General features: G+C 32.9%; 1 protein-coding gene across 1 annotated transcript in view; it reads left to right on the top strand.

Moving 5' to 3' along the window:
- Positions 1–15846: 15846 nt before the first annotated feature.
- Positions 15847–23732, top strand: part of LOC139868199 (uncharacterized mitochondrial protein AtMg00810-like) — a 31882-nt gene continuing 23996 nt past the window's right edge. The window contains exon 1 of the mRNA XM_071856529.1: positions 15847–16456. Within this exon, the coding sequence (XP_071712630.1) occupies positions 15847–16456 (610 nt within the window). The remainder of the gene's footprint in view (positions 16457–23732) is intronic.

Genomic DNA, 23732 nt, shown 5'->3' on the forward strand with positions numbered 1-23732 from the left:
AGTGACTGTTTTTTCTTTCCCGATTTGATGGATATTATATATATGTTTGAAGTTTGTGGATTTGGTGGGATTTTGATTTGGTTATTTGTTAAGCTCTTACTATATCCATACATACTTGGTCCTATGTATTTGTGGTCATTACACAAGGATGATGAAAAGAAATTCTCATCACAAGTGCAAAGTTCTTCCACATTCACTATCTCTGCAGAAGAATATAAAGAATATGTTCAATTGAAAGGATCCGTAAAACTCGCGATACCATTTGCTGCTTTTGCTGGATCAGGTAAGTTTAATACATGCCTATTATCATCGGCCTCTAAATGGGTCATCGATTCTGGTGCTTCATGAAATGTCCCGTTCATATTGATTATAAACGTTCCATATTAATTGATTTCGTTGCGAGGTTTTGACCTATATATGAGATATTTTTCAAAGACTGCATTCATTTTTAAAACAACCATAACCTTTATTTTATCAATAAAGGTTTTAAAAATATTACGTAGATTATCAAATAATGATAATCTAAAATACACTGTTTACACACGACCATTATATAATGGTTTACAATAGAAATATATTACATCGACATATGTTTCTTGAATGCAGTTTTTACACAATATCATACAAACATGGACTCCAAATCTTGTCCTTATTTTAGTATGCAACAGCGGAAGCTCTTAGTATTCACCTGAGAATAAACATGCTTTAAACGTCAACAAAAATGTTTGTGAGTTATAGGTTTAACCTATATATATCAAATCGTAACAATAGACCACAAGATTTCATATTTCAATACACATCCCATACATAGAGATAAAAATTATTCATATGGTGAACACCTGGTAACCGACATTAACAAGATGCATATATAAGAATATCTCCATCATTCCGGGACACCCTTCGGATATGATATAAATTTCGAAGTACTAAAGCATCCGGTACTTTGGATGGGGTTTGTTAGGCCCAATAGATCTATCTTTAGGATTCGCGTCAATTAGGGTGTCTGTTCCCTAATTCTTAGATTACCAGACTTAATAAAAAGGGGCATATTCGGTTTCGATAATTCAAACATATAATGTAATTTCACGTACTTGTGTCTATTTTGTAAATCATTTATAAAATCTGCATGTATTCTCATCCCAAAAATATTAGATTTTAAAAGTGGGACTATAACTCACTTTCACAGATATTTCCTTCCTCGAAAATAAGACTTGGCCACGGATCGATTCACGAACCTATACAAATATGTACATATATATCAAAGTATGATCAAAATATAATTAAAACCATTTTTATTATGTTTTAAAGATTTGAGTGTATTAAGTCAGCTGTCCTCGTTAGTAACCTACAACTAGTTGTCCACAGTTAGATGTACAGAAATAAATCGATATATATTATCTTGAATCAATCCACGACCCAGTGTATACATGTCTCAGGCTAGATCACAAGTCAAAGTATATATATTTTTGGAATCAACCTCAACCCTGTATAGCTAACTCCAACATTACTGCATATAGAGTGTCTATGGCTGTTCCAAATAATATATATACATGGGTCGATATGATATGTCAAAATATTTGCATACGTGTCTATGGTATCCCAAGATTACATAATATATTAGAATACATGTATAATACAATATAAGTTAGCTAGGATATGATTTGTATAGATTTGTTAAACATTTCCCGTATATAAAAAGATCAAAAATATCCAATCTTGTTTTACCCATAACTTCTTCATTTTAAATCCGTTTTGAGTGAATCAAATTGCTATGGTTTCATATTGAACTCTATTTTATGAATCTAAATATAAAAAGTATAGGTTTATAGTCGGAAATATACGTTACAAGTCGTTTTTGTAAAGGTAGTCATTTCAGTCGAAAGAACGACGTCTAGATGACCATTTTAGAAAACATACTTCCACTTTGAGTTTAACCTTGATTTTTGGATATAGTTTCATGTTCATATGAAAAATAATTTTCCCAGAAGAACAACTTTTAAATCAAAGTTTATCATAGTTTTTAATTATCCAAACCAAAACAGCCCCCGGTTTCACTACGACGGCGTATATCCGATTTTATGGTGTTCATCGTGTTTCCAGGTTTTAAATCATTAAGTTAGCATATCATATAGATATAGAACATGTGCTTAGTTGATTTTAAAAGTTAAGTTAGAAGGATTAACTTTTGTTTGCGAACAAGTTTAGAATTAACTAAACTATGTTCTAGTGATTAAAAGTTTAAACCTTCGAATAAGATAGCTTTATATGTATGAATCGAATGATGTTATGAACATCATTACTACCTCAAGTTTTCTGGATAAAACTACTGGAAATGAGAAAAATGGATCTAGCTTCAAAGGATCCTTGGATGGCTTGAAAGTTCTTGAAACAGAATCATGACACGAAAACAGTTCAAGTAAGATTTTCACTCGAAATAAGATTGTTATAGTTGTAGAAATTGAATCAAAGTTTGAATATGAATATTACCTTGAATTAGAAAGATAACCTACTATAAATAACAAAGGTTCCTTGATCTTAGATGATTACTTGGAATGGATTAGAAAGCTTGGAAGTAGACTTGTAAACTTGGAAGTATTCTTGATTTTTATGAAACTATACTTATGGAATTTATGAAGAACACTTAATACTTGAAGATGAAGAAAATTGAAGAATGAAAGTGTTTGTAGGTGTTTTTGGTCGTTGGTATATGGATTAGATATAAAGGATATGAAATTTTATTTTCATGTAAATAAGTCATGAATGATTACTCATATTTTTGTAATTTTATGAGATATTTCATGCTAGTTGCCAAATGATGGTTCCCACATATGTTAGGTGACTCACATGGGCTACTAAGAGCTAATCATTGGAGTGTATATACCAATAGTACATACATCTAAAAGCTATGTATTGTACGAGTACGAATACGGGTGCATACGAGTAGAATTATTGATGAAACTGAACGAGGATGTAATTGTAAGCATTTTTGTTAAGTAGAAGTATTTTGATAAGTGTCTTGAAGTCTTTCAAAAGTGTATGAATACATATTAAAACACTACATGTATATACATTTTAACTGAGTCGTTAAGTCATCGTTAGTCATTACATGTAAATGTTGTTTTGAAACCTTTAGGTTAACGATCTTGTTAAATGTTGTTAACCCATTGTTTATTATATCAAATGAGATGTTAAATTGTTACATTATCATGATATTATGATATATAATATATCTTAGTATGATATATATACAGTTAAATGTCGTTACAACGATAATCGTTACATATATGTCTCGTTTCGAAATCATTAAGTTAGTAGTCTTATTTTTACATATGTAGTTCATTGTTAATACACTTAATGATATATTTACTTATAATTTAACATAATTAACCAAGTGTATCAATATCTTAATATGATTCATATGTACCTAGTAAGATGTTGTTATAACGATAATCGTTATATATATCGTTTTCGAGTTTCTTAATTTAATAGGCTCATTTTTATGTATATAACTCATTGTTAAAATACCTAATGAGATAATTACTTACAATAAAATCATGTTAACTATATATATAACCATATATATGTCATCGTATAGTTTTTACAAGTTTTAACGTTCGTGAATTACCGGTTAACTTGGGTGGTCAATTGTCTATATGAAACCTATTTCAATTAATCAAGTCTTAACAAGTTTGATTGCTTAACATGTTGGAAACATTTAGTCATGTAAATATCAATCTCAATTAATATATATAAACATGGAAAAGTTCGGGTCACTACAGTACCTACCCGTTAAATAAATTTCGTCCCGAAATTTTAAGCTGTTGAAGGTGTTGACGAATCTTCTGGAAATAGATGCGGGTATTTCTTCTTCATCTGATCTTCATGCTCCCAGGTGAACTCGGGTCCTCTACGATCATTCCATTAAACCTTAACAATCGGTATCTTGTTTTGCTTAAGTCTCTTAACCTCACGATCCATTATTTCGACGGGTTCTTCAATGAACTGAAGTTTTTCATTGATTTGGATTTCGTCCAACGGAATAGTGAGATCTTCTTTAGCAAAACATTTCTTCAAATTCGAGACGTGGAAAGTGTTATGTACAACTGCGAGTTGTTGAGGTAGCTCCAGTTGGTAAGCTACTGGTCCGACACGATCTATAATCTTGAATGGTCCAATGTACCTTGGATTTAGTTTCCCCTGTTTACCAAATCGAACAACGCCTTTCCAAGGTGAAACCTTAAGCATGACCATTTCTCCAATTTCAAACTCTATATCTTTTCTTTTACTGTCCACGTAGCTCTTTTGTCGACTCTGGGCGGTTTTCAATCGTTGTTGAATTTGGATGATTTTCTCGGTAGTTTCTTGTATTATCTCCGGACCCGTAATCTGTCTATCCCCCACTTCATTCCAACAAATCGGAGACCTGCACTTTCTACTATAAAGTGCCTCAAATGGCGCCATCTCAATACTATAATGATAACTGTAGTTGTAGGAAAATTCTGCTAACAGTAGGTGTCGATCCCAACTGTTTCCGAAATCAATAACACATGCTCGTAGCATGTCTTCAAGCGTTTGTATCGTCCTTTAGCTCTGCCCATCAGTTTGTGGATGATAGGCAGTACTCATGTCTAGACGAGTCCCCAATGCTTGTTGCAACGTCTGCCAGAACCTTGAAACAAATCTACCATCCCTATCAGAGATAATAGAGACGGGTATTCCATGTCTGGAGATAACCTCCTTCAAATACAATCGCGCCAACTTCTCCATTTTGTCATCTTCTCTCATTGGCAGGAAGTGTGCTGACTTGGTGAGACGATCAACTATTACCCAAATAGTATCATAACCACTTGCAGTCCTTGGCAATTTAGTAATGAAATCCATGGTAATGTTTTTCCATTTCCATTCCGGGATTTCAGGTTGTTGTAGTAGACCTGATGGTTTCTGATGTTCAGCTTTGACCTTAGAACACGTCAAACATTCTCCTACATATTTAGCAATATCGGCTTTCATACCCAGCCACCAAAAGTGTTTCTTGAGATCTTTATACATCTTCCCCGCTCCGGGATGTATTGAATATCTGGTTTTATGTGCTTCTTTAAGTACCATTTCTCTCACATCTCCAAACCTTGGTACCCAAATTCTATCAGCCCTATATCGGGTTCCGTCTTCCCGAATATTAAGATGTTTCTCTGATCCGTTGGGTATCTTATTCTTCAACTTTCCTTCTTTTACAACCCCTGTTGCGCCTCCTTTATTTGAGTAGTAAGGTTAGTACGAATAATTATATTCATAGCTTTTACCCGTATAGGTTCTCTGTCCTTTCTACTCAAAGCGTCGGCTACCATATTTGCCTTCCCCGGGTGGTATCGAATCTCAAAATCATAATCATTCAACAGTTCAATCCACCTGCGTTGTCTCATATTCAGTTGCTTCTGATTAAATATGTGTTGGAGACTTTTGTGGTCGGTATATATAATACTTTTGACCCCATATAAATAATGCCTCCAAGTCTTTAATGCAAAAACAACAGCACCCAATTACAAATCGTGAGTTGTATAATTTTGCTCGTGAATCTTCAATTGTCTAGACACATAAGCAATCACCTTCGTTTGTTGCATTAATACACAACCGAGACCTTGCTTTGATGCGTCACAATAAATCACAAAATCATCATTCCCTTCAGGCAATGACAATATAGGTGTCGTAGTTAGCTTTTTCTTCAATAACTGAAACGCCTTCTCTTGTTCATCCTCCCATTCAAATTTCTTCCCTTTATGCGTTAATGCAGTCAAGGGTTTTGCTATTTTGGAGAAATCTTGGATGAATCTTCTGTAGTAACCAGCTAATCCTAAAAATTGACGTATATGCTTCGGAGTTTTTGGGGTTTCCCACTTTTCAACGGTTTCGATCTTTGCCGGGTCCACCTGGATACCTTCTTTGTTCAATATGTGACCGAGGAATTGAACTTCTTCTAACCAAAATGCACACTTTGAAAACTTAGCGTACAGTTTTTCTTTCCTCAATACTTCTAGTACTTTTCTCAAATGTTCTTCGTGCTCTTGATCATTCTTTGAGTAAATAAGTATGTCATCGATGAAAACAATGACAAAATTGTCAAGATATGGCACACACACACTCGGTTCATAAGGTTCATGAACACAGCTGGTGCGTTAATCAATCCAAACGGCATAACCATAAACTCGTAATGACCATAACGCGTCCTAAAAGCAGTTTTTGGAATATCATCCTCCTTTACTCGTATTTGATGATATCCAGAACGTAAATCGATTTTCGAATAAACCGACGAGCCTTGTAGTTGATCAAATAAGTCATCAATTCTCGGCAGTGGATAACGGTTTTTGATGGTAAGTTTATTCAACTCTCTGTAGTAAATACACAACCTAAATGTACCATCCTTCTTCTTGACAAACAAAACAGGAGCTCCCCATGGTGATGTGCTTGGTCGAATGAAACCACGTTTTAATAGTTCTTGCAGTTGGCTTTGCAGTTTTTTCATCTCGCTGGGTGCGAGTCTGTAAGGAGCACGAGCTATTGGTGCAGCTCCTGGTACAAGATCTATTTGAAATTCAACAGATCGATGTGGAGGTAGTCCCGGTAATTCTTTCGGAAATACATCGGGAAATTCTTTTGCGACGGGAACATCATTGATGCTCTTTTCTTCAGTTTGTACTTTCTCGACGCGTGCTAGAACAGCATAGCAACCTTTTCTTATTAGTTTTTGTGCCTTCAAATTACTAATAAGATGTAGCTTCGTGTTGCCCTTTTCTCCATACACCATTAAGGGTTCTCCTTCTTCTCGTACAATGCGAATTGCATTTTTGTAACATACGATCTCTTCTTTCATCTCCTTCAGCCAGTCCATGCCAACTATTACATCAAAACTCCCTAACTCTACTGGTATCAAATCAATCTTAAATATTTCGCTACCCAGTTTAATTTCCCGATTTCGGCATATATAATCTGCTGAAATTAATTTACCGTTTGCTAATTCAAGTAAAAATTTACTATCCAACGGCGTCAATGGACAACATAATTTAGCACAAAAATCTCTACTCATATAGCTTCTATCCGCACCCGAATCAAATAAAACGTAAGCAGATTTATTGTCAATAAGAAACGTACCCGTAACAAGCTCCGGGTCTTCCTGTGCCTCTGCCGCATTAATATTGAAAACTCTTTCGCGGTCTTGTCCATTCGTGTTCTCCTGGTTCGGGAAATTTCTAATAATGTGGCCTGGTTTTCCACATTTATAACAAACTACATTGGCATAACTTTCTCCGACACTACTTGCTCCGCCATTACTCGTTCCGACACCATTTGTTCCTTTCGTTCTGTTAACCCCTGGTCCGTAGACCTCACACTTCACCGCGCTATGACCATTTCTTTTACACTTGTTGCAAAATTTGGTGCAGAACCCCGAGTGATACTTTTCACACCTTTGGCATAGCTGCTTCTGATTGTTGTTGTTGTTGTGGTTGTTATTGTTGTTGGGATGATTGTTGTTGTTGTTGTTGTGCCGTTTGTTGTAGTTGCGATTGATGTTGCGATTGTTGGGATAGTTGTTGTTGTTTTGGTGACTCTTATCACCGTTTTCCTCCCACTTTCTTTTGACTAACTTCACGTTGGCCTCTTCGGCCGCCTGTTCTTTAATTCTTCCCTCAATCTGGTTCACTAGTTTGTGAGCCATTCTACATGCCTTTTGTATGGAGGCAGGCTCGTGTGAACTTATATCTTCTTGAATTTTCTCCGGTAACCCTTTCACAAACGCGTCGATCTTCTCTTCCTCATCTTCGAACTCTCTCGGACACAATAGGCACAATTCTGTGAAAAGTCTTTCGTACGAAGTAATATCGAATCCCTGTATTCGTAACCCTCTAAGTTCTGACTTGAGCTTATTGACCTCGGTTCTGGGACGGTACTTCTCGTTCATCAAGTGCTTGAATGCTGACCACGGTAGCGTGTAAGCAGCATCTTGTCCCACTTGGTCTAGATAGGTATTCCACCATGTTAACGCAATACCTGTGAAGGTATGCGTAGCGTACTTCACTTTGTCTCCTTCAGCACACTTACTTATGGCAAACACCGATTCAACTTTCTCGGTCCACCGTTTTAATCTGATTGATCCTTCGGTCCCATCAAATTCTGAAGGTTTGCAGGCAGTGAATTCCTTGTAGGAGCATCCTACATGATTTCTTGCGCCGTTAGCTGTATTGCTAGATTCAGAGTTATTGTTGGTATGTAGCGCGGCCTGTACTGCGGCTATGTTTGAAGCAATAAAGGCACAAAATTCCTCTTCGCTCATATTCAAGGTGTGTCGAGTAGTCGGTGCCATTTCCTTCAAAATAGTCAAATGAAACAATTTAATCATATAGAATATTAAGAGTAGTCAATAGTATCTCGTAGCATAATATGAACTCATTTGTAAAAGCTTTTTCTTCATATTAGCGTTTTATAAGTTTAAATACGGGTACTACCTACCCGTTAAGTTCATACTTAGTAGCTAATATACAATTTAACTACTACAATTCCATATAAAAAACTGATTATAATAATATATCACATACAAATATTCTTCAAACTTTCAACTTCGCTATATTACATATAACATGAAATATAGTACACTATGATACAGGACAGTTTTGAAGATAAATCTAGTTAATACGCAAGTTGTTCAGCAAAGGAAATAAAGACACGTAATTCATAAGTCCAGAAACAAGTCATGCATTCTGGTTTTACTAAGACGACTTCCCATCCTTGGTCTTGTGGAAAATAACTGTTATGACCATTAGCTAGGCAACATGTTGTAATGTCGTTAAAAGGACGAGGGTTTCGTAATGTCCAACAGCCCCGTAATAATCTAAAAACCTTGTTTCTCACGCCAACTACTGAATCCGTCACTTGTGGGAAAGTTTTATTTAAAAGCTGCAATCCGATGTTCTTTTTCTCACTTTGGTAAGAAGCGAACATCACTAACCCGTAAGCATAACATGCTTCTTTATGTTTCTTTATGTTACATGTTAGAAGCTCTTTCTAATTCACGAAATCCTATGTTGGGATATGTTGAGTCAAAATAGGTTCTTAACCCGTAGCGTAAAATTGCATTTGGGTTCCCCGCATTTAACGCTTTAAAGAAAACACGGCGTAACTTAAAGTCTTCCCAATGTGATATACTCCACCTATCAAAGGAAAGCCTTTTATAAACTAAGGCATTTCTGGAAAGTCTTTCAAATGTTTGACAAGTTAATTTCGCCATAACTAAATGTGCTGATGAATTCTGACCGACTCTAGACAAGATTTTCTCAATCATATCCTCTGGTAGGTCTTCTAAAATATTCGGTTGTCTACCCTTAACGTCCATTTTGTTTTTATACTGTAAAATAGACAAGGATAAGATTCTTAAAAACAAACAATACAAGCAATTTTTACATAGAACATAAAAGTACAAGCACACTACAATACATTTATTACACAACATGCTCACACCCCTCTAATCTGAATCACTGGTTTATTCTTCGGACTTGGTTCTTTTTCCTAATCTTCTAGGGATATATGATGTTCCTTTAATACGATTCGTCGTTTTCCACATTGGTTTAGAAAAACCTGGTTGTTTAGAGGTTCCCAGGTTATTGTCACGATATTGAAAATACGGGTGTTGACGGTACATATTAAGTTCATCGGGGTCGGAATCAGATTTCTCTGTTTTGATGCCTTTTCCCTTATTATTTTCTTTTCCCTCATTAAATTGGGTCGGGGTAATTTCTATAACATCATCGGAATCCTCATCAGGATCCGATTCATTGGAAAATTGGTAATTTTCCCAATATTTTGCTTCCTTAGCGGAAACACCATTGACCATTATTAACTTTGGTCCATTGGTTGAGAATTTTCTTTTATTTGACCGGTTTTCTGTGGTTCCTACTATTCCCCCTCCGGAACCTCTTCTTCTTCCGGTTCCTCTTCTTCTGGTTCCTCTTCTTCCGGTTCCTCTTCTTCCGGTTCCGTTTCCTCTTCTTTCGGTTCTTCGAGAACTTGTGAATCTTGCCAATATATATTTGACTCTTCGTTATTATTAGGTGAGTCAATGGGATTTGTGCTAGAGGTAGACATCTATCACACAATATAAAACATGTTAAGAGATTAATATATCACATAATATTTACATGTTAATAATATATAGTTTCCAATAAAAATGTTAAGCAATCATTTTTAAAGAAAACACGGTCGAAGTCCAGACTCACTAATGCATCCTAACAAACTCGATAAGACACACTAATGCAAATTTTCTGGTTCTCTAAGACCAACGCTCGGATACCAACTGAAATGTCCCGTTCATATTGATTATAAACGTTCCATATTAATTGATTTCGTTGCGAGGTTTTGACCTCTATATGAGACGTTTTTCAAAGACTACATTCATTTTTAAAACAACCATAACCTTTATTTTATCAATAAAGGTTTTAAAAACATTACGTAGATTATCAAATAATGATAATCAAAAATATACTGTTTACACACGACCATTACATAATGGTTTACAATAGAAATATATTACATCGACATATGTTTCTTGAATGCAGTTTTTACACAATATCATACAAACATGGACTCCAAATCTTGTCCTTATTTTAGTATGTAACAGCAGAAGCTCTTAGTATTCACCTAAGAATAAACATGCTTTAAACGTCAATAAAAATGTTGGTGAGTTATAGGTTTAACCTATATATATCAAATCGTAACAATAGACCACAAGATTTCATATTTCAATACACATCCCATACATAGAGATAAAAATCATTCATATGGTGAACACCTGGTAACCGACATTAACAAGATGCATATATAAGAATATCTCCATCATTTCGGGACACCCTTCGGATATGATATAAATTTCGAAGTACTAAAGCATCTGGTACTTTGGATGGGGTTTGTTAGGCCCAATAGATCTATCTTTAGGATTCGCGTCAATTAGGGTGTCTGTTCCCTAATTCTTAGATTACCAGACTTAATAAAAAGGGGCATATTTGATTTCGATAATTCAACCATAGAATGTAGTTTCACGTACTTGTGTCTATTTTGTAAATCATTTATAAAATCTGCATGTATTCTCATCCCAAAAATATTAGATATTAAAAGTGGGACTATAACTCACTTTCACAGATATTTCCTTCCACGAAAATAAGACTTAGCCACGGATCGATTCAAGAACTTATACAAATATGTACATATATATCAAAGTATGATCAAAATATAATTACAACCATTTTTATTATGTTTTAAAGATTTGAGTGTATTAAGTCAGCTGTCCTCATTAGTAACCTACAACTAGTTATCCACAGTTAGATGTACAGAAATAAATCGATATATATTATCTTGAATCAATCCAAGACCCAGTGTATACACATCTCAGGCTAGATCACAACTCAAAGTATATATATTTTTGGAATCAACCTCAACCCTGTATAGCTAACTCCAACATTACTTCATATAGAGTGTCTATGGTTGTTCCAAATAATATATATACATGGGTCGATATGATATGTCAAAACATTTGCATACGTGTCTATGGTATCCCAAGATTACATAATATATTAGAATACATGTATAATACAATATAAGTTAGCTAGGATATGATTTGTATAGATTTGTTAAACATTTCCCATAGCTAAAAAGATCAAAAATATCCAATCTTGTTTTACCCATAACTTCTTCATTTTAAATCCGTTTTGAGTGAATCAAATTGCTAAGGTTTCATATTGAACTCTATTTTATGAATATAAACATAAAAAGTATAGGTTTATAGTCAGAAATATAAGTTACAAGTCATTTTTGTAAAGGTAATCATTTCAGTCGAAAGAACGACGTAAAGATGACCATTTTAGAAAACATACTTCCACTTTGAGTTTAACCTTGATTTTTGGATATAGTTTCATGTTTATATGAAAAATCATTTTTCCAGAAGAACAACTTTTAAATCAAATTTTATCATAGTTTTTAATTATCCAAACCTAAACAGCCCCCGGTTTCACTACGACGGCGTATATCCGATTTTATGGTGTTCATCGTGTTTCCAGGTTTTAAATCATTAAGTTAGCATATCATATAGATATAAAACATGTGTTTAGTTGATTTTAAAAGTCAAGTTAGAAGGATTAACTTTTGTTTGCGAACAAGTTTAGAATTAACTAAACTATATTCTAGTGATTACAAGTTTAAACCTTCGAATAAGATAGCTTTATATGTATGAATCGAATGATGTTATGAACATCATTACTACCTCAAGTTTTCTGGATAAAACTACTGGAAATGAGAAAAATGGATCTATCTTCAAAGGATCCTTGGATGGCTTGAAAGTTCTTGAAACAGAATCATGACACGAAAACAGTTCAAGTAAGATTTTCACTCGAAATAAGATTGTTATAGTTGTAGAAATTGAATCAAAGTTTGAATATGAATATTACCGTGAATTAGAAAGATAACCTACTGTAAATAACAAAGGTCCCTTGATCTTAGATGATTACTTGGAATGGATTAGAAAGCTTGGAAGTAGACTTGCAAACTTGGAAGTATTCTTGATTTTTATGAAACTATACTTATGGAATTTATGAAGAACACTTAGAACTTGAAGATGGAACTTGAGAGAGATCAATTAGATGAAGAAAATTGAAGAATGAAATTGTTTGTAGGTGTTTTTGGTCGTTGGTATATGGATTAGATATAAAGGATATGTAATTTTGTTTTCATGTAAATAAGTCATTAATGATTACTCATATTTTTGTAATTTTATGAGATATTTCATGCTAGTTGCCAAATGATGGTTCCCACATGTGTTAGGTGACTCACATGGGCTGCCAAGAGCTGATCATTGGAGTGTATATACCAATAGTACATACATCTAAAAGCTATGTATTGTACGAGTACGAATACGGGTGCATACGAGTAGAATTGTTGATGAAACTGAACGAGGATGTAATTGTAAGCATTTTTGTTAAGTAGAAGTATTTTGATAAGTGTCTTAAAGTCTTTCAAAAGTGTATGAATACATATTAAAACACTACATGTATATACATTTTAACTGAGTCGTTAAGTCATCGTTTGTCGTTACATATAAATGTTGTTTTGAAACCTTTAGGTTAACGATCTTGTTAAATGTTGTTAACCCATTGTTTATTATATCAAATGAGATGTTAAATTGTTACATTATCATGATATTATGATATTTAATATATCTTAGTATGATATATATACAGTTAAATGTCGTTACAACGATAATCGTTACATATATGTCTCGTTTCGAAATCATTAAGTTAGTAGTCTTATTTTTACATATGTAGTTCATTATTAATACACTTAATGATATATTTAATTATCATTTAACATAATTAACCAAGTGTATCAATATCTTAATATGATTCATATGTACCTAGTAAGACGTTGTTATAACGATAATCGTTATATATATCGTTTTCGAGTTTCTTAATTTAATAGTCTCATTTTTATGTATATAACTCATTGTTAAAATACCTAATGAGATACTTACTTATAATAAAATCATATTAACTATATATATAACCATATATATGTCATCGTATAGTTTTTACAAGTTTTAACGTTCGTGAATCACCGGTCAACTTGGGTGGTCAATTGTCTATATGAAACCTATTTCAATTAATCAAGTCTTAACAAGTTTGATTGCTTAACATGTTGGAAACATTTAGTCATGTAAATATCAATCTCAATTAATATATATAAACATGGAAAAGTTCGGGTCACTACACTTCAGATCACATGACAGGTGATCATCATCTTTTCTCCGACTTTAAATCACAACCATCTCATGTCACAATTGCAAATGGTACTACCTCCCCTGTCCTTGGTTTCGGTATAGTCAATCTTACCCCATCTATTTCGTTATTAGTTTTAAGTCTACCTAACTTCTCATTTAATTTGTTGTCCATTAGCAAAATTACCCGAGATTTGAATTGTGTTGCTTTACTCTATCCTGATTATTGTGTCTTCCAGGATCTATCGACAAAGCAGATTATTGGTAAAGGAAGGGTATCTGATGGCCTATACATACTTGAACCTGAAACTAAAATACCACGCTCTTTGGTATGCTCTAAGTCATCATCCCCTTATGAGATGCATTGTAGGTTGGGACATCCTTCTCTTCAGAGTATGAAGAAATTATGTCCTGAATTTTCTAATTTATCGTCTCTATATTGTGAGTCATGTCAGTTTGCTAAACACCATCGAATCCACTTACCTCCCAGAGTCAATAAATGAGCTTCAGTTCCATTTGAATTGGTTCACTCTGATGTTTGGGGACCATGTTCAGTTACTTCCAAACTCGGTTTTAAGTATTTTGTTACCTTCATTGATGATTATTCTCGTGTTACCTGGCTTTATTTGATGAAAAGTCGTTCCGAAGTATTTACTCACTTTTGCTCAATTGTTACTGAAATAAAAACGCAATTTCAGGTTCCGGTTCAAACTTCACGAGTCATCTTGTGTTGACATACCGAATCATTTTCGTCATATATGCTTCAGAATGGTATCCTTCACGAGTCATCTTGTGTTGACATACCGGCCCAAAATGGGGTTGCGGAACGAAAGAATTTACATCTTCTTGAGGTAGCTCGAGCACTTTTATTTCAAATGAATGTTCCAAAACCATTTTGGGCTGACGCTGTTTCAACTACATGTTTCCTTATAAATCGAATGACATTTGCTGTCCTTAATGGTGATATTCCATATTCAGTCTTGTTTCCTACAAAATCTTTATTTTCGATTGAGCCAAAGATTTTTGGTAGTACTTGTTTTGTTCGGGACACTCAACCTCACCTCACTAAATTAGATCCAAAGTCCATCAAATGTGTATTTCTTGGATATTCTCATCTTCAAAAAGGGTATAGATGCTTTTCACCAACTCTCCAACGCTATGTTGTTTCCAGTGACGTCACATTTCAAGAAGAATTACCATTCTTTCAGACAACAATTTCTCGCAATCATAAGGAGAGTGATGACTTATTGAGATATAGCATGAAAGTACCCACACCAGATCCCACACCAGATCTCATACCAGATCCCACACCAGATCCCACACCAGTTCTCACACCAGATCCCACACCAGATCTTACACCAGTTCCCACACCAGATCCCACACCATCAGAACAAACTGACCATTTTCAATATATATACAGTCGATGTCCCCGTGCTACATCAGTGTCCGCTCCTGAGCCACAGTCATCGTCGGTAGATCCTCCCGGTGATTCACCGAGTAATGTTTCAAGTGATATTCATGATACTCAATCTTCCGATTTTGATTCTGATATACCGATTGCTCTTTAAAAAGGTAAACGTAAGTGTACTTATCATATTGCTTCCTTTGTCTCTTATGATACATTGTTCGTCTCTTCTCGTGCTTTTGTTGCCACTTTAGACTCTGTCGCCATTCAGAAAACTGTTGGTAAAGCTTTGGCTCATTCTGGATGGCGTGCTGCTATGATTGAGGAAATGAATGCACTCGATCATAGTGGCACTTGAGCATTAGTTAACTTACCTGTTTCTAAAAAGGCAATTGGTTGTAAGTGGGTCTTCACAGTAAAGGTTAATCCTGATGGTTCTTTGGCACGATTGAAAGCTCGTTTAGTTGCTAAGGTATATACTCAAACATATGGGGTGGATTATTCTGAGACCTTTTCTCCTGTTGCTAAACTCACATCTATCAGATTATTCATTTCTTTAGCTGCTACATATTAATGGACACTTCACCAACTTGATGTGAAGAATGAATTTTTACATGGAGATTTGCAAGAAGAAGTCTATATGGAGAAACCTCCTGGGTTTGTTGCTCAGGGGGAGTCTGGTAAAGTATGCAAATTACGAAAATCAATTTACGGTTTGAAGCAATCTCCTCGTGCCTGGTTCGAAAAATTCAATGAGGTAGTTAGAAACTTTGGCCTAAGAAGAAGTGCATATGATCACTCTGTATTCTTCACTTCATCAAACTCTGGGTGCATCTTGCTTGTTGTTTATGTGGATGACATTGTAATTACTGGGAGTGATAAAGAAGGAATTCACAGGTTAAAAACATTCTTAAGTACTCAATTTCAAACGAAGGACCTTGGTCCTTTGAAATATTTTCTCGGTATTGAAGTCTCTCGAAATAAAAGAGGTATTTTCTTATCTCAGAGAAAGTATTGTCATGATGTGCTTAGTGATTCTGGGATGATTAACGCAAAAACTTGTGAAACACCAATGATACCTAGCATAAAGTTAAAACCTGACGAAGGAGAACTTCTTATGAATCCAGAAAAATATAGAAGGATTGTCGGCAAGCTAAATTATCTTACACTCACCCGTCCTGATATTGCTTTCCCGGTGAGTGTTGTTAGTCAGTTCTTGTCATCTCCGAGAACCTCACATTGGGATACTGTCGCTCACTGATAATGCTAAAACCGAACATATATTTCATAGCATTATCCCTCAAGAAAGACAAGCTTTTAGTTGCAATTGTTCTATTTACAAGTGATATTCGTTTAAATAATAAAAGGTGAAGACAAAAGACAGATTCAACGAATTGAAGACGCAAACGACCAAAAAGCTCAAAAGTACAAAATACAATCAAAGTGGTTCCAATTGTTGATGAGAAACGTCTCAAAATTACAAGAGTACAAGACGCGAAACGCAAAGTACAAGATATTAAATTGTACGCAAGGACGTTCGAAAATCCGGAACCGGGACCAGAGCCAACTCTTAACGCTCGACACAACGGACTAAAAATTACAAGTCAACTATGCACAAGAATAAAATATAATATTTAAATAATTATATAAATTATTTATATATTATATATTATAATAAAAACCGTCGGCAAGCTAGGAGCCAAACTCTTGTGAGCTGGAAAAAGGGGCCATGCGATCGCATGGCCTGGAAGGCAAAAATCCATGCGATCGCATGGCAGTAGGTGACAGACCACATGCCTATAAATTCGCAGTTTTGATTGATCATATATCCATTTTTTCTCTTCTCATTCATATACGTAAATATATATATATATATATATATATATATATATATATATATATATATATATATATATATATATATATATATATAGATATACATATACATATATATATATATATATATATATTATATTTTAATTTTAATTTTAATTTTAAATTCTAATAATAAGGGTATGTTAGCGAATGTTGTAAGGGTGTAAGTCGAAATTCTGTCCGTGTAACGCTACGCTATTTTTAATCACTGTAAGTTATGGTTAATGTTATTTTTAAATTAATGTCTCGTAGCTAAGTTATTATTATGCTTATTTAAGACGAAGTAATCGTGATGTTGGGCTAAAAATATTAAAATTGGGTAATTGAGCTTTGTACCATAATTGGGGTTTGGATAAAAGAACGACACTTGTGGAAATTAGACTATGGGCTATTAATGGGCTTTATATTAACTAAACGACACCTCGTTAATTTAATATATAGACTTATAATTTGACGTATTTATATATAACCACATACGCTTGACTGGGTACGGTGGGCGGGATATCTATAAATACCAATAATTATTCATTTTACCGGACACGGAACTGGATTAATAGTTAATAGAATTGTTGAAACAGGGGTGGATTACATTCAAGGGTAATTGGTGTAATTATTAACAAAGTAGTAAAACCTTGGTTTACACGCAGTCGATAACCTGGTGCATTCATTAAACAAAGTATTAAGACCTTGTTACAATTCGAATCTCCAATTAGTTGGAATATTTGACTTCGGGAATAAGAATAATTTGACGAAGACTTTCACACTTTATGATTATGACTGATGGACTATTATGGACAAATCCGTATGGACATATTGAATAATCCAGGACAAAGGACAATTAACCCATGGTAATAAAACTAAAATCAACACGTCAAACATCATGATTACGGAAGTTTAAATAAGCATAATTTATATATTTCATATTTAATTGCACTTTTAATTATCGCACTTTTATTTATTGTCATTATATTTAATTGCACTTTTATTTTATCGCACTTTTATTTATCGCAATTTCATTATCGTTATTTACTTTACGCCTTAAATTAAGTTATATTTATTTTTAATATTTTACATTAGGTTTTAACTGCGACTTAAGTTTTAAAATCGACAAACTGGTCATTAAACGGTAAAACCCCCCTTTTATAATAATAATACTACTTATATATATTTTTGTATTTTTACAATTATAAGTAAAAAATTATAGCGTTAAGCTTGTTTAAAAGATCCCTGTGGAACGAACCGGACTTACTAAAAACTACACTACTGTACGATTAGGTACACTGCCTATAAGTGTTGTAGCAAGGTTTAGGTATATCCATTCTATAAATAAATAAATATCTTGTGTAAAATTGTATCGTATTTAATAGTATTTCGTTGTAAAAATTAATGCTATTTCATATACCCCTCGCATAACATCAAGTATTTTTGGCGCCGCTGTCGGGGAAAGCTTAAACGCCGGAAGCGAAACGCTATCTAAAAAAAAAGATTTTTTATTAAGTTCTTTGTATAAAAATATATATGTTTTAAATAATAATATATTCAAAAATATAAAAAGAAAAACAAAATTTATATATTTTTAAGAGTTTGTTAAATATTTAAGTTTTATAAAGTTTCTTTATTTTTATTTTAGTTTGTAAAAATATAAGTTTTATTTAAATATTTTGTATAAATATAAAACAGAAAATTAAAACAGAAAAAAAAAAATCCTTCGGTCTGGTACTGTAGCAGCCCAACTCTGGCCCGAAACCCTAGCTCATGCGATCGCATGAGCCCGAAGGCAAAAATTCATGCGATCGCATGAATGTACCTGACACGCCACAGTTGACCTAATTCAGCATTAATTACGGAGTATATTTTAATTATTATTATTATAACCCTAATTAGGTTTAGATTATTTAATTATTTAGTATTAGTTTTAATTAATTTGTTTTATTTAGTTTAATTAGTTTTAATAAAAAATAAAATTAATAGTTTTATAAAATAAATAATATAAAAATAATATTTTTATAAAAATTGTACTTTTTACAACTTTAAGTTTATTTTTATATTTTGTATCTTTTTATTCGTTTTAGCGTAATTTTTATATTTTTCGCTCGTATTTAGTTTTAAGACATAGTTTTTGCCACAGTTATTTTTATATCTAGCTTTTTTAGGCTTTGCCGTAAAATCCCTTAAGTGCTTTTTCTTTAGACTAAGATTTAGGTGCTTTAGAATTTTGCGACGCCGTTTTAAATATTTTAGTACCTTTTTAAGTTTTTGCCATTTTGAATATAGTATTCCTTTTAAGCTTTAATATTTTTAGACGCAACTTTTAAATCTTAGTTTTTAGACTTTTTAAGTTTCGACGCGCTACTTTCTTATTTTTATTTTTCGACCTTTTATTTTTCGACATTTTTCGACGCGCAATCTTTTTCTTTCTTATTTCTCGACGCTCTAGTTTACAGGACATAGAATTTTTTTTTCTATTTCTTCTCTAAAATTTCAAAATGAAAAATTATTTTAAGTGGTTAAATTGATAGACATCCATTTTCTGATTCGTAGTAATAGTTGGATTTGTACGTGGACCGGGTTATTGGAGCCAAACAGTTCTCATTTATATTGAGACCAAACGAATCCTGCCCCTCTGCTGTATCTTTTGGCTATTCGAAACGTGGGCAAAATCAGAAAAGTCTATTAATTTGATAACTTATATAATTTTTCTTATTTTTATAACTAATAGGATATTCAGTGAATGCACTGTAGTGACCCGGGAATTTCTGATCAAATTTAAACTTTAATCTTTATATATTTCTGACATGATAAGAAAAGTCTGTAATGTTGAGTCTTAAAATCTTTGAACTGTTTACATAGATTCAGTTGACCTTTGACCATTCTCGACGATTCACGAACAACTATATATAAATAGATACATATACATTAACTTGAAAATATTACTTGAAATAATATATGATTTAATTGTTGAAAATAAATATGAAAAATAATATGCGATGTAATGAAAACTATTATTATAAATATATAGATATATATTTATATATATAAATATGTATATAAATATTACTTGTAAATATATAAATTATATTAAATTCAATGGTTTAAAGATATATAATATATTTATTTAGTAGTTAAACTTGCTATTTAAAACTCTTTATATATAGAAAGAGAATATATTAAAAATAAATGATTTCGAGTCTAATTAGTAAATGTCAGTAGCACTTGGTTGACGATTTGTTAGTTTTAATATAGATATTGTACATGTCCATGAAGGATTGAAATAAAAGTTGAACTGTAAATCGATTACGAAGATTTTAGATTTGTTAAAAGTATTTTTACCTTTTTAAGTTTAAATATTAGTACTCCGTACATATAAATCGGAACAGAATATAAATAATTTTTGAACCTTTTGGATCAGGTTTCAAACAGGTAATGAGTGAAATAATTAAATATGTTTAATCTAAAAATTTGGGATTTTTAGGAACACTTTTATACGTTAACTGTTTAGCAATGGACCACGATATACTATCCGTATAAAAGTGTCGGCAGATATTTTAAGAGGCTCGGCTGCTATACTATTAGGCATGTGTTATTGAATTGAATTTAAATAATTAAAGTAAAAGTACTGATTTTGTTTTCAATTTATTCCACTACCTATCTAAACTTTCTATATATTATTATACACAAGACATTTAGATATAGATATAGATGTTAGATGCAGAGGTAATAAAACCCACCCTCTTCAACCTAAACTCACCACCTTCACAATCAACGGCAACCACCATCATCTCGTCTTCTTCGAACCATCGAGATCACCATCACCTTAAACCCACTTCCTAAATTTATGTGTTTCTAATCGACAACCCACAATAATTCACCACACCCATCACAACTTTGAACCACCTCAAGCATCACCGTGAGCCACCACCATGATCACCATGCTTTATTTTTTTTATTTTTATTTTTTTGGATACTCCTGTATCATTCGAGACCCACCCACCTGAAACCGCCACTTTTATTACTTCTCTTGTCACCGTTACTACTGTTGTGTCGTTTTGGCTCCAACACACATGTTAAACAACCACTTCATCATCACCCTTGTTCTCTATAACTATATAAAAACCACCATTTAAACACCTATAAATGTGATTTGCAGCTGTGTTTCTATTTCCCACGTGAACAACCGAAGCACCATCACCACACATCCACTTTGCCGTTCGAATACAGCTACTATTTTATATTAATAGCTATTGAAAGATCAAAACCCTAATAGAGGTGATAGATGGAACAGTGAACACAGCGAAGGCAATTATGATGATGAAAGACGATAAATGTAACGATGACATAACGATGATGATGATCATACCATTCGTTTTTGTTCCTGGTTCATCTCACACATACAGACCCAACCTCATCCGAAGACCACCTAGTTGTTTGCTACTAGCCTTTGGCTCAAAACCACACCATCATTATTTCTACTGCCTGCTCGTAACGTGTTGATCTACCATGGGGTTTTACTTAATTGCTGTTGCAGCTTCGTGAACGGCTCCTGTGCACCGAACTCTTGTTGTTTGACGATACCAGGCTACCTTGTTTATGTTTTCTAATTGGGCGTATACCCCTTGTGTAGTTGGGTCGAGATCCATGTTAATTTTTTTTGGTTGGGCCGTATCCCTAGGCCAAGAACTTGGTTAAGTATACTGTGAAGTAACGAGGTCAATGAAGATATGCTATAGACGATGATGATAACATGTTGATGATGGTATCTGTTTATGATATTAAAGGATGATGATAAAAGTATAATAAATAAGATAAAACAGTTTTCTTAACAGGTTAAATAATAAATTCGTACGAGTTATAACAATAACAAAAATGGTGTAGTGGTTTAGAGGTTGTTTGTTGATCGAGAGGTCACAGGATTGAAACCTGGCCACGACAGATTTTTTTTTTTTTTTAAAACAACAGATATGGTTGGGCTGAAGAAAATTAGGCCAAGTGTGATTGGGCTTATCGACTAGCGGGCTTTATTTGGATTCAGGAATTAGCTATTGGGCCGAATATGGTTTACTGTTGGGCCAAAATAGTATGAATTATATAGAATAAATACCGAATATAAATAAGAGAATTTGAAATAGATGAATGGTTTAGGAGGTGTTTCGCTAAGCGGGAGGTCGCGGGTTCGAGTCCCGTCTTGGGCTTTTCTTTTTAGAGGACGTTTTAAAAAGGGTATATTTTTATTTCCATTTTCATCATTATTATTATTATTATTATTATTATTATTATTATTATTATTATTATTATTATTATTATTATTATTATTATTATTATTATTATTATTATTATTATTATTATCATTATTATTACTATAAGTATTAATAATATTATTATTAGGAACCTTATCATTTTAAAATTTTTATTATCATTATAATTATGATTATGATCATTATTATTAATATTGTGAAAGTAATAAAAATTTATTATTATTATCATTAAAATTAAAATTTTGTATCATTCTATCAATATTAGTATTAGTATCCTTTTATAAATAATATAAATTTTAATATTAACATAAATATTATTATTTGTATCATCACGAGTATTGTTATTATGTAATTACTAAAATCACTATCATAACTATCATTAATAGTAAAATTAATATTTTTACAACTATAATTATTAACATCAATATTATTATCATTAATAGAATTATTAACATTAAATTAATAATATTAAGTATTATAATTATAATCATTTCTACCACTACTAATATTATTTTGACTACTGTTATTATTAATATACAAATGATATATTTAATACATATGACATAACAAAAATTAATATTTTTATATACAAAATGAACATATGAAACAAATATATACCATTAATATAAAAAGGATGTAACTAATAAATGTATATGTTTCGATTACAATTATGTATATTAATAAATATACAAATAATATAGGTTCGTGAATCCGAGGTCAACCCTACACATGTTCAATGACGTCATACGTATTTTTACTACAAAATACAGTATGGTGAGTTTCATTAATCCCTTTTTAAATGCTTTTGCAATATATATTTTTGGGACTGAGAATACATGCGCTGCTTTTATAACTGTTTTACGAAATAGACACAAGTACGTGAAACTACATTCTATGGTTGAATTATCGAAATCGAATATGCCCTTTTTATTTAGTCTGGTAATCTAAGAATTAGGGAACAGACACCCTAATTGACGCGAACTCTAAAGATAGATCTATCGGGCCCAACAAGCCCCATCCAAAGTACCGGATGCTTTAGTACTTCGAAATTTATATCATGTCCGAAGGAGGATCCCGGAATGATGGGGATATTCTTATATGCATATTGTGAATGTCGGTTACCAGGTGTTCAATCCATATGAATGATATTTTTGTCTCTATGCATGGGACGTATGTTTATGAGAAATGGAAATATGAAATCTTGTGGTCTATTAAAATTATGAAATGATTATTTATGCTAAACTAATGAACTCACCAACTTTTTGGTTGACACTTGAAAGCACGTTTATTCTCAGGTACGAAAGAAATCTTCCGCTGTGCATTTGATCATTTTAAAGATTATTATTTGGAGTCATTGATGACATATTTCATCGAGTCGTTGAGTTTATCAAGATCATTA

This window comes from Rutidosis leptorrhynchoides, chromosome 9 (assembly GCF_046630445.1).
Source record: "Rutidosis leptorrhynchoides isolate AG116_Rl617_1_P2 chromosome 9, CSIRO_AGI_Rlap_v1, whole genome shotgun sequence".
In the NCBI taxonomy this organism is placed as follows: Eukaryota; Viridiplantae; Streptophyta; class Magnoliopsida; order Asterales; family Asteraceae; genus Rutidosis; species Rutidosis leptorrhynchoides.